This window comes from Squalius cephalus, assembly GCF_949319135.1.
Source record: "Squalius cephalus genome assembly, chromosome: 20".
Lineage (NCBI taxonomy): Eukaryota > Metazoa > Chordata > Actinopteri > Cypriniformes > Leuciscidae > Squalius > Squalius cephalus.
Window position 1 is genome coordinate 35,548,736 of NC_137141.1, and position 15,998 is coordinate 35,564,733.

General features: G+C 43.9%; 1 protein-coding gene across 6 annotated transcripts in view; it reads left to right on the forward strand.

The window, feature by feature from the left end:
- fancm (FA complementation group M) overlaps nucleotides 1-15,998 on the forward strand; it is a 45,503-nt gene that overhangs the window by 15,865 nt on the left and 13,640 nt on the right. For 3 of the 6 annotated variants that reach the window (XR_013819384.1, XM_079852976.1, XM_079852979.1), the window contains exons 4-19: nucleotides 564-695; nucleotides 1,205-1,337; nucleotides 1,414-1,506; nucleotides 1,995-2,087; nucleotides 2,200-2,381; nucleotides 2,469-2,675; nucleotides 3,611-3,830; nucleotides 4,782-4,933; nucleotides 7,413-7,571; nucleotides 9,680-10,991; nucleotides 12,098-12,177; nucleotides 13,013-13,084; nucleotides 13,161-13,241; nucleotides 13,874-14,030; nucleotides 14,547-14,653; nucleotides 14,738-15,103. Coding sequence is in view for 4 of the 6 variants with exons in the window: in XM_079852976.1 (XP_079709102.1) it covers nucleotides 564-695; nucleotides 1,205-1,337; nucleotides 1,414-1,506; nucleotides 1,995-2,087; nucleotides 2,200-2,381; nucleotides 2,469-2,675; nucleotides 3,611-3,830; nucleotides 4,782-4,933; nucleotides 7,413-7,571; nucleotides 9,680-10,991; nucleotides 12,098-12,177; nucleotides 13,013-13,084; nucleotides 13,161-13,241; nucleotides 13,874-14,030; nucleotides 14,547-14,653; nucleotides 14,738-15,103 (3,546 nt within the window). In the remaining 2 variants the exon portion in view is untranslated. The remainder of the gene's footprint in view (nucleotides 1-563; nucleotides 696-1,204; nucleotides 1,338-1,413; nucleotides 1,507-1,994; nucleotides 2,088-2,199; nucleotides 2,382-2,468; nucleotides 2,676-3,610; nucleotides 3,831-4,781; nucleotides 4,934-7,412; nucleotides 7,572-9,679; nucleotides 10,992-12,097; nucleotides 12,178-13,012; nucleotides 13,085-13,160; nucleotides 13,242-13,873; nucleotides 14,031-14,546; nucleotides 14,654-14,737; nucleotides 15,104-15,998) is intronic. The other 3 variants (XR_013819383.1, XM_079852978.1, XM_079852977.1) reach the window with 2 other exon arrangements.

The window sequence follows — 15,998 nt, forward strand, 5'->3', positions numbered from 1 at the left end:
CTTTATCTGACATTTTTGTCCTTGATTAAAATAATTCCTTTTTTTAAAGAAAATTTTAATGAAACTTTTCAATGCTAGTGTATGTACATTAATATTTATTTTCATAGCTACATTTTGAAGAGAATAATAGCCTTCAGAATATGTATATATATATATATAATATGAATAGCAAAAAAAAGGTGAAGCTTCTAGTAAATGATGAATCCGATGCTCTGGGAGATAAAGGCTGATCTGTGTTTTTGGTTGAATGAGCTGAGTGTAATGAGTAAATCATATTTCTATGACATTTAATCAATTAGAGTACCTTGATTACTTGATTGTGTTCGTCCTGTACTGGTGATCGGGGAGGTTTGGGTTTGTGGAGGTGATCAGAGAAATATCCTGAAAGACTGAATGTACATCTTCACAGCAGGGCAGCAAACGCTATTACAGTGAGGATGGAAGATAAAGGTGTAAATACACAAAAGTGTCGTGATTGTGGGTTGAAAAGAGTCTGTGGGCTCCATTGTGCTGCTGAAATGATTTTCACTTGTTGTGCTCGCTCTGGCCTGTTTTGCTCACAGGTTTTAGAGAAGTTTACGTCCCGTCTGACCCAGATGAGGCTGTTGAGTCACCGCGACCTCCACTCCCTCACAAAGTACCAGATCATTCTGGCCCGAGAACAGTTCAGACGTAACCCACCGCCACACGTCCAGGTACAGCAGACAGCACTGCACTGAACCCGACTCACTGAACCCGACTCACTGTACTGAACCCGACTCACTGAACCCGACTCACTGAACCCGACTCACTACACTGAACCGACTCACTGAACCGACTCACTGCACTGAACCGACTCACTGAACCGACTCACTGCTTTAAAGGAATAGTTCACTTTAAAATGAAAATTCTGTCATCATATACTCACCCTCATGTTGTTTCAAACCTGTATGAATTTCTTTCTTCTGCTGAATAGAAAGGAAGATATTTAGAAGAATAATATCAGTAACCAGACAGTTTCTGGTACCATTGACTTCCATAGTAGGAAAAAAATATACTATGGAAGTCAATGGGACCCAGAAACTGTCTGGTTACTGATATTCTTCTAAATATCTTCCTTTCTATTCTTTTAACTGAACCGACTCACTGCGCTGAACCTCACTGCTTGAGTCCGTCACACTGCAGTGGTCTGTAGATGAGTGTGTGTGTGTGTGTGTGTCCTCAGGGGCCGCAGCAGGGGCCGATCGAGGGCGACTTCGCTCTCTGCATCAGTCTGTATCATGGCTATGAGTTACTGCAGCAGATGGGCGTCAGATCGCTCTTCCTCTTCATTCAGAACATCTTCTGTGGACCCAGAGGTGCTCAGATACTCCTGCACTGGTGCTGGTTTGCTGCTGAAGCTCCTCACATCATGAGGGTTTGTTGTTTTCTCAGAGTCGTCTCGGGCGAGGAACGAGCTTCAGAGGAGCCCCGTCTTCATGGAGCTCTACAGGGAAATGGAGGCCATGTTCGCCACATCTAGCCGAGGTGATTAATGCTCTTCACTCAGATGATGATACTCTGCTCACACAGTTACTTACTGTTATTGAGCGTGTTACTTGTGAGTCCGTGTAAGACAGTCATCATGATATATTAAATGCAGCGTATTGCACAGAATCTGCTCATATCTGGCTTACCTGGACATGACCGTCACTACGCAGTAAATACCGGCACGCTTGTTCATTTGGTGAACAGAAAAGACATTATTTTCCAACGTACTACATTTATTTTGATGATCTTTGCACTGTACTGATCTGTCCACCTAGAACAGGATGAGGATGGAAGAGGAGATGCTGGATGACATGATTTAGTTTGAATAAGAAATGAATGTATGAAAGTGTGTACATATAATGTATATATATATGGCCGGTAACTTAAAAGTGTAGTAGCCAAATTGGCGGGTGGGTGAGAGAGTTCATCTGAAGCCCTATGGGTAAACGACGCCTGATGTTCATGAGCGAGTGTGTCATCCGCAGGGCCTCAAGAGCCGTACGTCTACAGTCACCCCAAACTGCAGAAGCTGGACGAGGTGGTGCTCCAGCACTTCCAGGCCGGGGCCGAGAGCTCAGGTGAGATCATCCCGTCACCGGCGTGACCCCTGACCTGGGGGATGACGGGTCAGTGTTGTTCAGTGTGTGTGTGTGTCTCGCTGTGGCTGATGATGTGTGATGATCGGGACAGACTCGACGGCGGCCGCTGAGGTCAGCACGCGCGTCATGATCTTCTCGTCCTTCCGCGAGAGCGTGCAGGAGATCGCCGAGATGCTGAACCGCCATCAGCCGCTGGTGAAGGTCATGACCTTCATGGGTCAGGCGTCCGCCGGGAAAGGGGTTCGAGGCTTCACGCAGAAGGAACAGCTGGAGGTATCAGTGCTGATCATCATATTAGAGCACTCTGGGCTCGTCCTGAACGGGAAGCATAAACAGCCTCTTAATGGTGTGTGTGTTCAGGTTGTGCGTCGGTTCCGCGAGGGCGGCTTCAACACGCTGGTGTCCACGTGTGTCGGCGAGGAGGGCCTGGACATCGGAGAGGTGGATCTCATCGTGTGTTTCGATGCTCAGAAGAGCCCGATCCGCCTGGTCCAGCGCATGGGCCGCACGGGACGCCGGAGACAGGGACGGATCGTGGTCATTCTGGCCGAGGGCCGAGAGGAGCGAGTGAGTGATGTTCTTCTGTGTTCAGTGTGATGTCGCTGTGTGAGCACAAACAAGCTGCTTAAAGCCCTTGAAGACAGACATATTTATGAAGACTTATTTAAATACAACATATATGAAATTCAATTTTTCCGTAAAAAAAAACAACATAAATACAATCTTTTCACGCAAAATGAACACGGCAGGCCATCTATTAAACCCCCATCAGATACGGTATGCCAAAAAATTATGATATAGAATATTATGTGTTGAACAATAATAGCCATTATAAACTTTGTATTTAATATATATTATTAAAATAAGTTGTAAGTTGTACTTTGTGGATGCCTTATATCTGTAACTTGAGTTTAGAAAATCCTGAAGATGTTGTGTGATTAGTGAGATCTCTGATTGTTGTCCTTGAAAACCAGAAAAGTGGACCTTGAAAAGTCCTGGATTTGTTTTTACAGTTTCTGTACGAACCCTGAAAGCTCCAGCTCTTCTCTATATCAGTGTCAGTGTTCCTGAACTCATTGTGTCTCGAGTTTCTTCCGGGAACGAACACGTCACAATATTCCTCATTATAATAATTCATGCGCAGAATAAAGGGGCGGGGCCTGGCTGAGTTAGTCAGTAGTGTGTTAAACTGGCGGTTATGGAAAGGGGCGGGACATTTCCCAAACACACTCGAAGCGCTCGACCAATCACAACACACTGCTCCAGCCGACCAATCAGAGCACAGTGTGCTTTTCAGGAGGAGGGGCTTCATAGAGACAGGAAGTAAACAGAGCGTTCCTGACAGACTGTGAAGAGAGGAGCCGCAACACTGGAGAATATGAGGAGAATAATCAACATTCAAGCAGGAAAACCTGTTCTAGTAGAGCCTGAGACACCAGCAAGAGCATAATGTGGCCTCTTTAGCATTTCATAGCATTAATAAACCTCTCGCTCTCTTGCAGACGTATAACCAGAGCCAGAGCAACCGGCGCAGCATAAACAAGAGCATCATGGGAAACAAGCACAGTTTCCAGATGTTTCCTCACAGTCCCCGTATGCTGCCGGCGGGCGTCACTCCGACGCTCCACAAGATGCTCATCAGCGTCGGTCAGTTCGAGCAGAAGGAGGCCGGCCGACGCTCCTCCAGGGGCCTTCGCTCATCGCTGAGTCTTCAGACGGCGGGTACGGCGGGCACTCGCAGTGTGTGTTCAACATCAAGAGTCACACATGAGTGTTAACCTCAAAGAAGTTTGTTTGGTTTATGGTTGAAACATGAAATCACTGTCTGTGAGCTAACATGAACTAACAATGAACAATTGTATTTTTACTAACGTTAGCAATAATGCTTTAACCTTCATCCTTCCCTCGCACTCTGTAACACATCTTTCCCTCGCGGGTCAAAACGACCTAAAGCCCTAAAATTTAACTTTTGAGTTCAGAAAGCTTATTTCATTTTGATATTTTTTTCTATTTTTTAATGCAATTATTTTGGAGATTTTTTTATTTTATTTTATTTACCTTTAAATTACTAGATTTGATCAATAATAAGCACATTCCTCACAATTTTTCAACTTAAATTCAAAATAACACACAATTTCATGCATAACCCTTTTATTTCAGCTCTAAATATCTTACATTGGGTGTCTTTGTCGACCTCTTGTGGAATATAATAATGTAAAGATGATATTTCATGACTCTAGATGGGCTTATATCTCTATATGGAGTAAATGAGCTGTTCCTCTGGGTCCTTAAGTCAGTTCGCTTCAGTGTGCATTCAGATACTCATGTAGACATTATAAAATCATTTTGGAGAAGTTTTAGCATTTTTAGTTTGAATTTTGAGCATTTTTATGTTTTTCAATGTGAACTGAAGCATTCCTCACACTCCATACATTCCTGAGGGGGTCAGATTGACCCGTGAGGGACGGATTTGTTACTTTTTTATATTTCAACCACAAAACTCCTCGAATCCATTCAAAAAATGTTGTGTGTACTCGTGGTTCAAGTGCGACTAAAGTCCTGTGGTCTTGGACACCTCTGATGAACACTCAATTTTTAAACATTTTTGAAAAATGAGTTTGGGATCAGAATGCCCCGAGGGAAGGATTGGCCAGCATCTCTTGTGTCCCGCAGGAGGAGAGCAGGCGTGTGTGAAGGACGAGGGGTTTCTGAGCGCAGCTGAAGAGGTCGTGTGGAGGTCAACCATGAGGCTGGGAGAGGATGAAGCTCAGCCTGTGTTCAGACCGGCGTCTGTGCTGACCTTCAGTGACCCGCCGTCAGAGCAGGTGAACATCAGCGCTGTGTTTAACTCCCAACATCAGTGTGTTCACGGCTCTGATGAACAGCAACTCCTCGGCCTGAGTTTAAGATTTATGTGTTTGACTTCGAGCTTTAACATTAAAGGAGTCGCTCGCCTCAGAACTACAATCTCCTGATAGTTTACTCTCCTCCTCGTCATCCGAGATGATCATGTGTTTGTTCCTTCATTGGAAAAGAAATGAAGGTTTCTGAGGAAAACACTCCAGGATGTTCCTCCATATAGTGTCTTCAATGGGGTCCAACGGGTCGAAGGTCCAGATGTGAGTTTCAGTGCAGCTTCAAAGTCTCGACTCGATCCAGCCGAGGAATAAGAGTCTCATCTAGTCCGCTATATGGAGGAACATCCTGGAGCGTTTTCCTCAAAAACCTTCATTTCTTTTCCACTGTAGAAAGAAACACATCTTGGATGACGAGGAGGAGAGTAAATCATCAGGACATGTTAATTCTGAAGTGAACTAATGCTTTAACTAATAACCTTAATGTGATTCATATTTATCAGTCATGCACAAATGAAACGGGTAATATTTCTGCACTTTTTATGACAATTCTGTCTTGTTTTGTCACAATTTCGAGGGTAAAAAGTCAGAGATAAAATGTCACAATTAACTTTTAGTATTTTTTGAGCTTCCATAATTTATTGACTATTTGCATCTATTTAATTATTTTTTTAAATCATATTTTCAAATGCATTTAATCCACATAAATCTGTTCATTGTGAAATTTAATCAGTTAAAATGTCTCCACATGGTTATAATATTTCTAGCTGTGGAACAAGTAAAATTATATTAGTTAAAATGCATGAGATTGAAACAAATTGAATTTATTTTATAATAAATATATGAACCTGGCTATTGTGTATTAGAAACACTGAGTTTATTGGTGCTGTTACAGAAATCTGCCCTGTTTCTGATTGACTGATAAATATCCATCGCATGAGGTTTATTAGCTGGATGGACATTTCAAATGCAATTCAAATACATAAATCTTAAATTTTGGCCTGAATGGTGTGTGTGTGTGTGTGTGTGTGTGTGTGTGTGTGCAGGAGCCGAGTGTTCCGGGGCCTGAATGTTGTGTGTGTGTGTGTGCAGGAGCCGAGTGTTCCGGGGCCTGAATGTTGTGTGTGTGTGTGTGCAGGAGCCGAGTGTTCCGGGGCCTGAAAGGTGTGTGTGTGTGTGTGTGTGTGTGTGTGTGTGTGCAGGAGCCGAGTGTTCCGGGGCCTGAATGTTGTGTGTGTGTGTGTGCAGGAGCCGAGTGTTCCGGGGCCTGAATGTTGTGTGTGTGTGTGTGCAGGAGCCGAGTGTTCCGGGGCCTGAATGTTGTGTGTGTGTGTGTGTGTGCAGGAGCCGAGTGTTCCGGGGCCTGAATGTTGTGTGTGTGTGTGTGTGCAGGAGCCGAGTGTTCCGGGGCCTGAATGTTGTGTGTGTGTGTGTGTGTGTGCAGGAGCCGAGTGTTCCGGGGCCTGAATGTTGTGTGTGTGTGTGTGTGTGTGTGTGTGTGTGTGTGCAGGAGCCGAGTGTTCCGGGGCCTGAATGTTGTGTGTGTGTGTGTGTGTTTGTGCAGGAGCCGATGTTTCAGGGCCTGAATGTTGTGTGTGTGTGTGTGTGTGTGTGTGTGCAGGAGGCGAGTGTTCCGGGGCCTGAATGTTGTGTGTGTGTGTGTGTGTGTGTGTGTGTGTTTGTGCAGGAGCCGATGTTTCAGGGCCTGAATGTTGTGTGTGTGTGTGTGTGTGCAGGAGGCGAGTGTTCCGGGGCCTGAATGTTGTGTGTGTGTGTGTGTGTGTGTGTGTGTGTGTGTGTGTGTGTGTGTGTTTGTGCAGGAGCCGAGTGTTCCGGGGCCTGAATGTTGTGTGTGTGTGTGTGTGTGTGTGTGTGTGTGTGTGTGTGTGTGCAGGAGCCGAGTGTTCCGGGGCCTGAATGTTGTGTGTGTGTGTGTGTGTGTGTGTGTGTGTGTGTGTGTGTGTGTGTGTGTGCAGGAGCCGAGTGTTCCGGGGCCTGAATGTTGTGTGTGTGTGTGTGTGTGTGTGTGTGTTTGTGCAGGAGCCGATGTTTCAGGGCCTGAATGTTGTTTGTGTGTGTGTGTGTGTGTGTGTGTGTGTGTGTGTGTGTGTGTGTGTGTGTGTGTGTGTGTGTGTGTGCAGGAGCCGAGTGTTCCGGGGCCTGAATGTTGTGTGTGTGTGTGTGTGTGTGTGCAGGAGCCGAGTGTTCCGGGGCCTGAATGTTGTGTGTGTGTGTGTGTGTGTGTTTGTGTGTGTGTGTGTGTGTGTCTGTGTGCGCAGGAGCCGATGTTTCAGGGCCTGAATGTTGTGTGTGTGTGTGTGTGCTGGAGCCGAGTGTTCCGGGGCCTGAATGTTGTGTGTGTGTGTGTGTGTGTGTGTGTGTGTGTGTGTGTGTGTGTGTGCAGGAGCCGATGTTTCAGGGCCTGAATGTTGTGTGTGTGTGTGTGCAGGAGCCGAGTGTTCCGGGGCCCGTCAGAGAGCTGTCCCTGTGGGAGTGGAGGCACTGGCAGAACCGGCCGCTTCACACACACAGCGTCGGACACTCAGAACGATGCCTTCATTTCACCAACATCATGGAGCTGATCGACAGACTGAGGCAGGAGGAGCAGGTGAGCTCTCACACACACACACACACACACACACACACACACACTCGCGCATCTTGTGTCCTGATATGGATCTCAGAGTCTTAGTTGTCAAGGTGAAGAGTGTTTGAACTCTTGCTTCGTGTCTCAGTGTCTCTTCTGCCCATTAGCTGAATTGATTTTCAGAAATGTTTATATTTCATAAGGCTGTAAGGACGAGAACAGGAGTGTGTGAACGGCAGGTTTCCTCTGGACTCGGGTGTCAGGCGCAGCCGGAGCTAAACACCAGAACCCAATCATGCTGGAAAGTCAAAGCTGTGTCTGAACAAGTTCTTCCAAATCAGACGTTAAGCTTTAAATGAGATTTTGATTTGGCGCCGAAACAAAAACACCAACGTTTAAATTAATTTCTGTCACAATATCCCTGAACAGTGTCCAGATACAGAAGCCTCGACCATAGTGGACTTTATCTGGACAATAACTTTACTCTAGATCTGCTGTAAAGCCCAATCTCTGTTACTGTAGTCTCCTGTTATCACTGTAAAGCTGCTGTATAGATGAGGGAGACGTGACATCATGTGTTTTGTCAAGATTACAAAAAGACTTGATTATGAGTATTTTACACCGAATGAAACCTAATTGATGATGATTAGTAAAAGATGTAATGGGAGAAAGGCGATGGACGTGATTCATGTGTGTGTGTGTGACGTCAGAGAGAGAGAGAGAGAGAGAGAGTGGTGTCATCAGTTCTATACATGCGCTCTTATGTAACGCTTCTCGGAACAGTTGCGTAAGCGCTGGAAGTGGGTCGTCTGCGTGACCTACATCTCCGGCTCGGCTCTCCTGCTCGGCTTCAGTCTGTCTGAGCAGCGGCTGAAGAAGAAGAAGATCCGCTCCAGTGTTTCTGCTGGAACTCGTCTCTATAAGAGGCTCATTTTCCAGATAAATGTGTTGAACAGTTATTATACTGATAGTCAGAATCACATAAAGCATCTGTTGTCTTCAGCCCGTTCCACATGATGCGTCACATGATGACCTCGTTATGATGTTAAGCACTAGTTTATGTTTTATATTTAGAATATTAAAGCTTCAGTTGCAGTTGATATAGCGGTATCATCATAACTAGATGCAGAAGCAGGACGTCACGTGTTTGAATGGTTACGAACTGGTCACTGACAGACTGTCGATCAGTCACATGACCCTCTCAGACTCTCATCAGCCAATAGCACAGAGTCATCATTTCACTCGTTAATGGATAAAATAGAGCATTTGAATAAATATTGTGATTTGTGAAAATAAGTTCATTAAAGATGTTTTCTGTGCGTCTCGTTTGGCCATTATAATGAATAGGTTTGATTTACATGACCTTAATCATTTAGCAGATACTTTTATCTTATTATATATCAGCATCAAATCAGAATTGTATTATTTTTATATTATATTTATTTAATATGTTTATGTGTTACGCACACACATACATACATATATATATATATATATATATATATATATATATATATATATATATATATATATATATGCATATTTATTATTTATAAATTTATATATTTTAGATTGAACGATATGTTTTATATTTTATATATATATATATATTTAAATTTATATCTAAATGTTTACATTTATATAAATATGTATGTATTTTATATATGTGTGTGTGTGTTTTTATTTCAATTTAATATTTTTTGTGTGTGTATATATATATATATATATATATATATATATATACACACACACACACACACACACACACACATATATATATATATATATATATTATGTATATATATATATTATGTATATATATATTATGTGTGTGTGTGTGTAAATAAATATTTCCTATACGCAACATTTTATATACACATACATTACATACACACACACACACACTCACATATATATATATATATATATATACACACTAACACACATATTTTTATTAATATTTATGTTTACAAATCTGTTATTTGTATATTAATAGATCATTATATTTATATAAAATATTTAGTTTTTTTTTTTTTCATATTTATTTGTATATATGTATTTATATGTATAATAATTATTGCTAAGATGGATGATTCTGTCAGACTGATGGAGGTCTTCTGTCCTCACAGGGCGACTGTAGTGTTGAGTCTGAGCTCGCGCTGCATCTCCAGAAAGAGGACGTTCACGGCGGAAGAACGACAGAACCAGACGCCGACAAAATCCCTCGAAAGAAGAGGACAAAATCCCACGCGGCGTCTCGTTCTGAGGATCAGCGAGGAGAGAACGGCACGACGTCAGTGAGGCCGATCCCGATCCCGAGCGCAGAGAACCGGCTCGACACACACGAGCAAGTCGATCCCGAGTCGGATCCGTCATCCCAGCACGAGTGTCTGGACTGTTTGCTGGGAGATCCTGAGGACGAGAGCTCGGATCTACAGCACATGTTCTTCCAGCCGGAGCAGAACCTCAGTCCGAAACGCTGCCGTCACAGTCTCACAACCAAAGCCTTTCAGATGATCCTGGCCGATGTGGAGGATCTGCTGTCCAGATCGCCTCCGCAGGGGTTCAGGCTCCCAGACCTCTGCGTTTTCCCAAAGGACACGATTTCTGATGCGTTCCAGGTGACGTTCAGCCTGGCGTCGGCTTACAGAGAGCGTGAGGATCCCGGGGCTCTTTCTCCGGACTGGGACGAGCTGTTCGACGACAACGACGAGGACTTCACCAGAGTGGAGGAGGAACAGGAAGAGCATCGGGAAGAGGAACTGGAAAAGCATCGGGAAGAGGAACAAGAAGAGCAACGGGAAGAGCATCGGGAAAAGGAACGGGAAGAGGAATGGGAAAAGGAACGGGAAGAACATCGGGAAAAGGAATGGGAAGAGCATCGGGAAAAGGAACGGGAAGAGCATCGGGAAAAGGAACGGGAAGAACATCGGGAAAAGGAATGGGAAGAGCATCGGGAAAAGGAACGGGAAGAGCATCGAGAAGAGGAACAGGAAGAGCATCGGGAAGAGCAGGACAGCCTGGACCTGTTCGGAGATGATGAGGCTTTCCTTCAGCTGAGCGTTCCTGATATCCGGACGCCAGATAAGAGCACTGGACCTGAAGGAGAGCAGGCTGAAGAACATGACACAGTATCCGACCAGGCGTTCCACTGCTCACAGGACTTCTTCTCTGTGAACTTTGACCTGGGGTTTGAGTCCGAGGAGGAGGAGTGTGTCGACGTGACGTCTCGTCCTCGTCCGGTCGCAGGAACCGGGACATGTGAGCGATCGCTGGTCTCTGATCCGAGGAGTCCGGAGACGAGACCCAGCGCTTCCACACCGAACCGTGTGTTCCCGAGTCAGAGGAGCCGTGTGTTCCCGGGTCAGACCACTCCCTCTCTGAGGACAGAGCTGTTCCAGCGGGGTCTCTCCAGTAAAGGTGGACGAGTGTGTTCTGCAGGTCAGGGTCACTCCATTCATGCTATCCTAATGATGTTCTAGTCTGGCCTTGTTCATCCCTCATCACACTATATTATCATCAAAAACTGGATTCAATATTTTAGTCAACTGGGTTTTCTTCCCGTTAGCACAGGTTTAGTGTGTGTGTTTGGATCTGGGTGATCGCAGGCCTCGTTGAGGTTACGCTCCTCAGTTTACCAGGGAAAAGGTTCAGTCAAGCTTCTTCCGCTCAGATATAGGCAAGGCAAGTTTATTAATACAGCACATTTCACACGCTAGGGTAACTCAAAGTGCTTTACACAGAAAGGAATTAAAATAATCACAAAATAAAAGCAAGGAAAATTAAAATGGTTATAAAAGCAACTAAAAGAGTAAACAAGTGATGCATAGATGAACTTCTCATCTGGCAAAACACCGGTGTATCATATTTTTCACAGCTGCTCGTATATGCAGTATATTCGTATATTAATATAAATGAATAAAAATAATAGTTAATAACTTTTTTACAACAAAAATGAACCATCACTGAACTTACTAAAGCAGGACTGTGACGCTTCTATTTTCCTGTTATCACTGTATCACGCTATATAAAATAGGAGACTCGACTGAAACACGAAGCGGAAAGAACACAAGTTGACTGAAAGATTGAGTCCAGTGTTTGGTGATAATGTAGCATAACCAGAGATTTAGAAGCTGTTTTTTGTTGGCCGCTCATTTTTGACACGAAACACCACAAGTGTAACAACTTACAAGGTGGAGAAAACCCAAAGAGCACAGAAATGATCAAACATGCATGTGTCACATGTGGACCGCGATAATGCTGACTGAACTATAATATACTGTATTTTGCATCTAATTCTAATCATTCTTCTCAGTGTTTTGCGGCAGGATTGACAGACTTTTGAGTTTGTTCAGTAACCAGTGTTTGATAAAGAAGCTGTTTTGTTTAGTTTTTCCCTCTGCTGTACAACACACGTACAAACCGCCACACCCCACAAACCCTTTACGGCTTCCTCTTTATGCAAAATGCTGGTTTTCTAGGACAAACCATAAGCTGAAGAACCGGTTGTGTGTGTGTGTGTGTGTGTGTGTGTGTGTGTGTTTCAGGCGTGTTGAGCAGCGACAGCGAGGGCGAGGCGCCTCTCCGGACTTCAGCTCAAAAAGCCAATCCGGTGTTTTCTCCAGAGGTCAGATTGGTCATGTGACACTAGCTCTGTTTCCCTCCACATAAACACTAAGATGCTCATAAAAACATATGCTCTCATTATAGGCGGATTATTTTTTTATCTGATAAGATGTCATGGACATAAACTAAGATGGAAACACTTTTACTGAATAAATCCCTCAAACCTCATGTGACTCAGCAGAGGCTGTGATTGGATAACTGGAGTAACCAATGGCATCGCAGCATCTCTAATGAAATGCAAAGTCAAAGTCTGTCATCAGAATGATTTGGTGACACTTTACAGTCAGCTTCCATTTGTTGATGTTAGTTAACACTTCTATTTATTAATCTTAGTTAATGATACTTTTATCATTTACTGATTTATTGTTAAAATCAAAAGCTGTATCTGTTAATATTGTTTAATGGATCTGAGCTGACACAGCTTTATTTTTATCAACTAAGATTAATACATTCTGTAACAAATGCTTTGCTCACTGTTAGTTAAATGTTAGTTAATGGGACCTTATTGTAAAGCGTTTAGTATCATAATGTCTCTCACAATTGCGTTCGTAATCATTTCTTATGTAGGCGAGAAGAGTCACGGGCTTCACTGTTTGTTCAACATTCTATCTCGTATTACTGATATTTTGCGCCAGTTTCCCAGGAAATGACGATTTTGTTCTCTTGAAAACATGAATGGAAACACTGCTTGATGTGCAGAAGTTTATGCCATATTCTGACTATTCACACAAGTTTAATTTGCATCTTTGGATGAAAGCAGCATGTTTCTCATGCTGAGATAAAGAGCGATTTAGAAGTAATGCCAAACGTGTGTGTGTGTGTGTGTGTTTCCACAGCAGTCAAAGATCTGCAGTGACGTGGAGTCTCCCGTTCAGGCTCGCAGGAAACCCGCCGCTGCGTTAAACACGGTACGACTGCGGTTCAGTTGCTTGCGTGAACGACGTGTTTTCGCCGTCATTTTTATTTAGTCCTTCTGTTTTTCAGTCGGAGGACAGTGATGATTTTCAGGAGGTCACCCTTCATCGGCCCAGAGACGTGAAGCCCCGTCACGGCAGAAAGCCTCACGTACGTCACACACCACTGGAACACGAACACCCAAACACACAGAAGCACCATGCCTTTGATTTTCACGCATCATTTACTGTGTCAAGTCTCCTTTATTTATACAGCGCTTTATACAATACTGACTGTTTCAAAGCAGCTTTACAGAGATAATGCAACAAACTTTGTAACAAACTTAAGTAAGTTCAGTGATGGTTCATTTCTGTTGTAAAAACGTTATTAATTTAGTTCATTTATATACACTGAACAAAATGATACACGCAACACTTTTGTTTTTGTCCCCATTTTTCATGAGCTGAACTCAAAGATCTAAGACTTTTTCTATGTACACAAAAGGCCTATTTCTCTCAAATATTGTTCACAAATCTGTCTAAATCTGTGTTAGTGAGCACTTCTCCTTTGCCGAGATAATCCATCCACCTCACAGGTGTGGCGTATCAAGATGCTGATTAGACAGCATGATTATTGCACAGGTGTGCCTTAGGCTATCTATCTATCTATCTATATATCTATATCTATATATATATATATATATATATATATCCGCTCTGGAGAAAACCGTGATGTCATCGTCCAGCTCAGTTCAGTTCTCATATAATGATCAATAATATTGTTGAATATTAAATGTCTTCCAGAAGGTTCTGCGTCGCAAGGCCCGACAGTTTCTGGACGAGGAGGCCGAACTCTCGGAAGATGAAGAGGTTTCGTCAGATGAAGATGAAGGAGATGAACAGAACAGTTCACTGCAGGGGTTTGTGGTCAACACGACCCAGTGCTCTCAGGGTCTGAACGGTGAGATCCGCTGAACACACACTGGCACACACACGGCTGCTCAAAAGTTTTTTGTTTTTTAATACTTTTATACAACAAGAATTGAACAAAAGTGCCAGTAAAGACATCTATGATCTAACGTTCTATTCATCAAAGAATCCTGGAAAATAAAATGTATCTCAGTTTCCACTGAAATCTGAATCAGCACAACTGTTTTTAACATTGATAATAATCATAAATGTTTCTTGAGCATCAAATCATCATATTAGAGTGATTTCTGAAGGATCATGTGACACTGAAGACTGGAGTAATGATGGTGAAAAGTCAGCTTTGATCACAGGAATAAATTACACTTTACTATATATTCACATAGAAAACAGCTGATTTACACTGGAATAATGTTTCACTGTTTTACTGTATTTTTGGATTGGTACGTCACAGTCTTTATTCTCTCCCTGTAATAAAAGCCAGTCTCAGAAGGAATATCAAGTAAGGTTCATTTTCATTTCTGAAATTTTGTCATGTTCCCTTCATCAGACTCTGAGATGCAGGCGTTCTATCTGAAGTCGGTGAGGAGTCCAGCGGTGCAGAACCGGGTTCGAATGACGTATAAACCCAAACATAACGTCAATGTCTTCTCACAGGTGGGTGCCATACGCTTCGTTAAAGATCAGGACAATCATCATATCATATTATCCAATCAAACGCTGTGTTTGTGTGAGTCGCAGGTGCCAGAACAGGACGAGACGTATGCAGAAGACAGCTTTGTGTTTGATGGCAGTGAAGATGAAGATGAGGAGGAGAGTGTGTGTGATGAAGAGCCCGTGGAGCTGATCGCTGAAGACTCGTACGTCGATGGCCGGAAACTCTACGCCACGCGCCGCAGGGTTCGGATCCGAGCGGCGAACGCCCCGGTTCAGCCGGAGAGAAGCAAACGCTCCCGGATCGTGCGTGTTCAGGACTCAAGTGAGGAAGAGGAGGAGTGTGAGGGACGAGACTCTGTGTTTAAAGTCCCTCAGTGTCTCCAGAAGCGGCAGAGACTCAGTGATCAGGCCTCACTGTCAGAAGAGCTCGACTTTCACATGGAGAAACCGGTGAGACTCCAATGAGACACACAGCAGCTCATCATGCATATCTACATACACTGTATTGCCAAAAGTATTGGGACAGTCCTCCAAATCATTTAATTCAGGTGTTCCACTCACTTCCATGGCCACAGTTGTATAAATCAAGCACTAGGCATGCAGACGCTTCTACAAACATCTGTGAAAGAACGGGTCGCTCTCAGGAGCTCAGTGAACTCAAGCGTAGTACCGTGATCTGTTGCCACCTGTGCAATAAGTCCATTCGGGAAATTTCCTCACTACTAAATATTCCACAGTCAACTGTTAGTGGTATTATAACAAAGTGGAAGCAATTGGGAACAACAGCCACGAAGTTGTTGGCCATGCAAAATCACAGAGCGGATCAGCACATACTGAGGCTCACAGTGCACAGAAGTCGCCAACTTTCTGCAGAGTCAATAGCTACAGACCTCCAAACTTCTGTGGCCTTCAGATTAGCTCAAGAACAGTGCGTAGAGCTTCATGGAGTGGGTTTCCATGGCCGAACAGCTGCATCCAAGCCTTACATCACCAAGTGCAGTGTAAAGCGTGAGATGCAGTGGAGTAAAGCGTGAGATGCAGTGGCGTAAAGCGTGAGATGCAGTGGAGTAAAGCGTGGGGTGCAGTGGTGTAAAGCGTGGGATGCAGTGGAGTAAAGCGTGGGATGCAGTGGAGTAAAGCGTGGGATGCAGTGGTGGAAAGCGTGGGATGCAGTGGTGGAAAGCGTGGGGTGCAGTGGCGTAAAGCGTGGGATGCAGTGGAGTAAAGCGTGGGATGCAGTGGTGTAAAGCGTGGGATGCAGTGGAGTAAAGCGTGGGATGCAGTGGTGTAAAGCGTGGGGTGCAGTGGCGTAAAGCGTGGGAGGCAGTGGAGTAAAGCGTGGGAT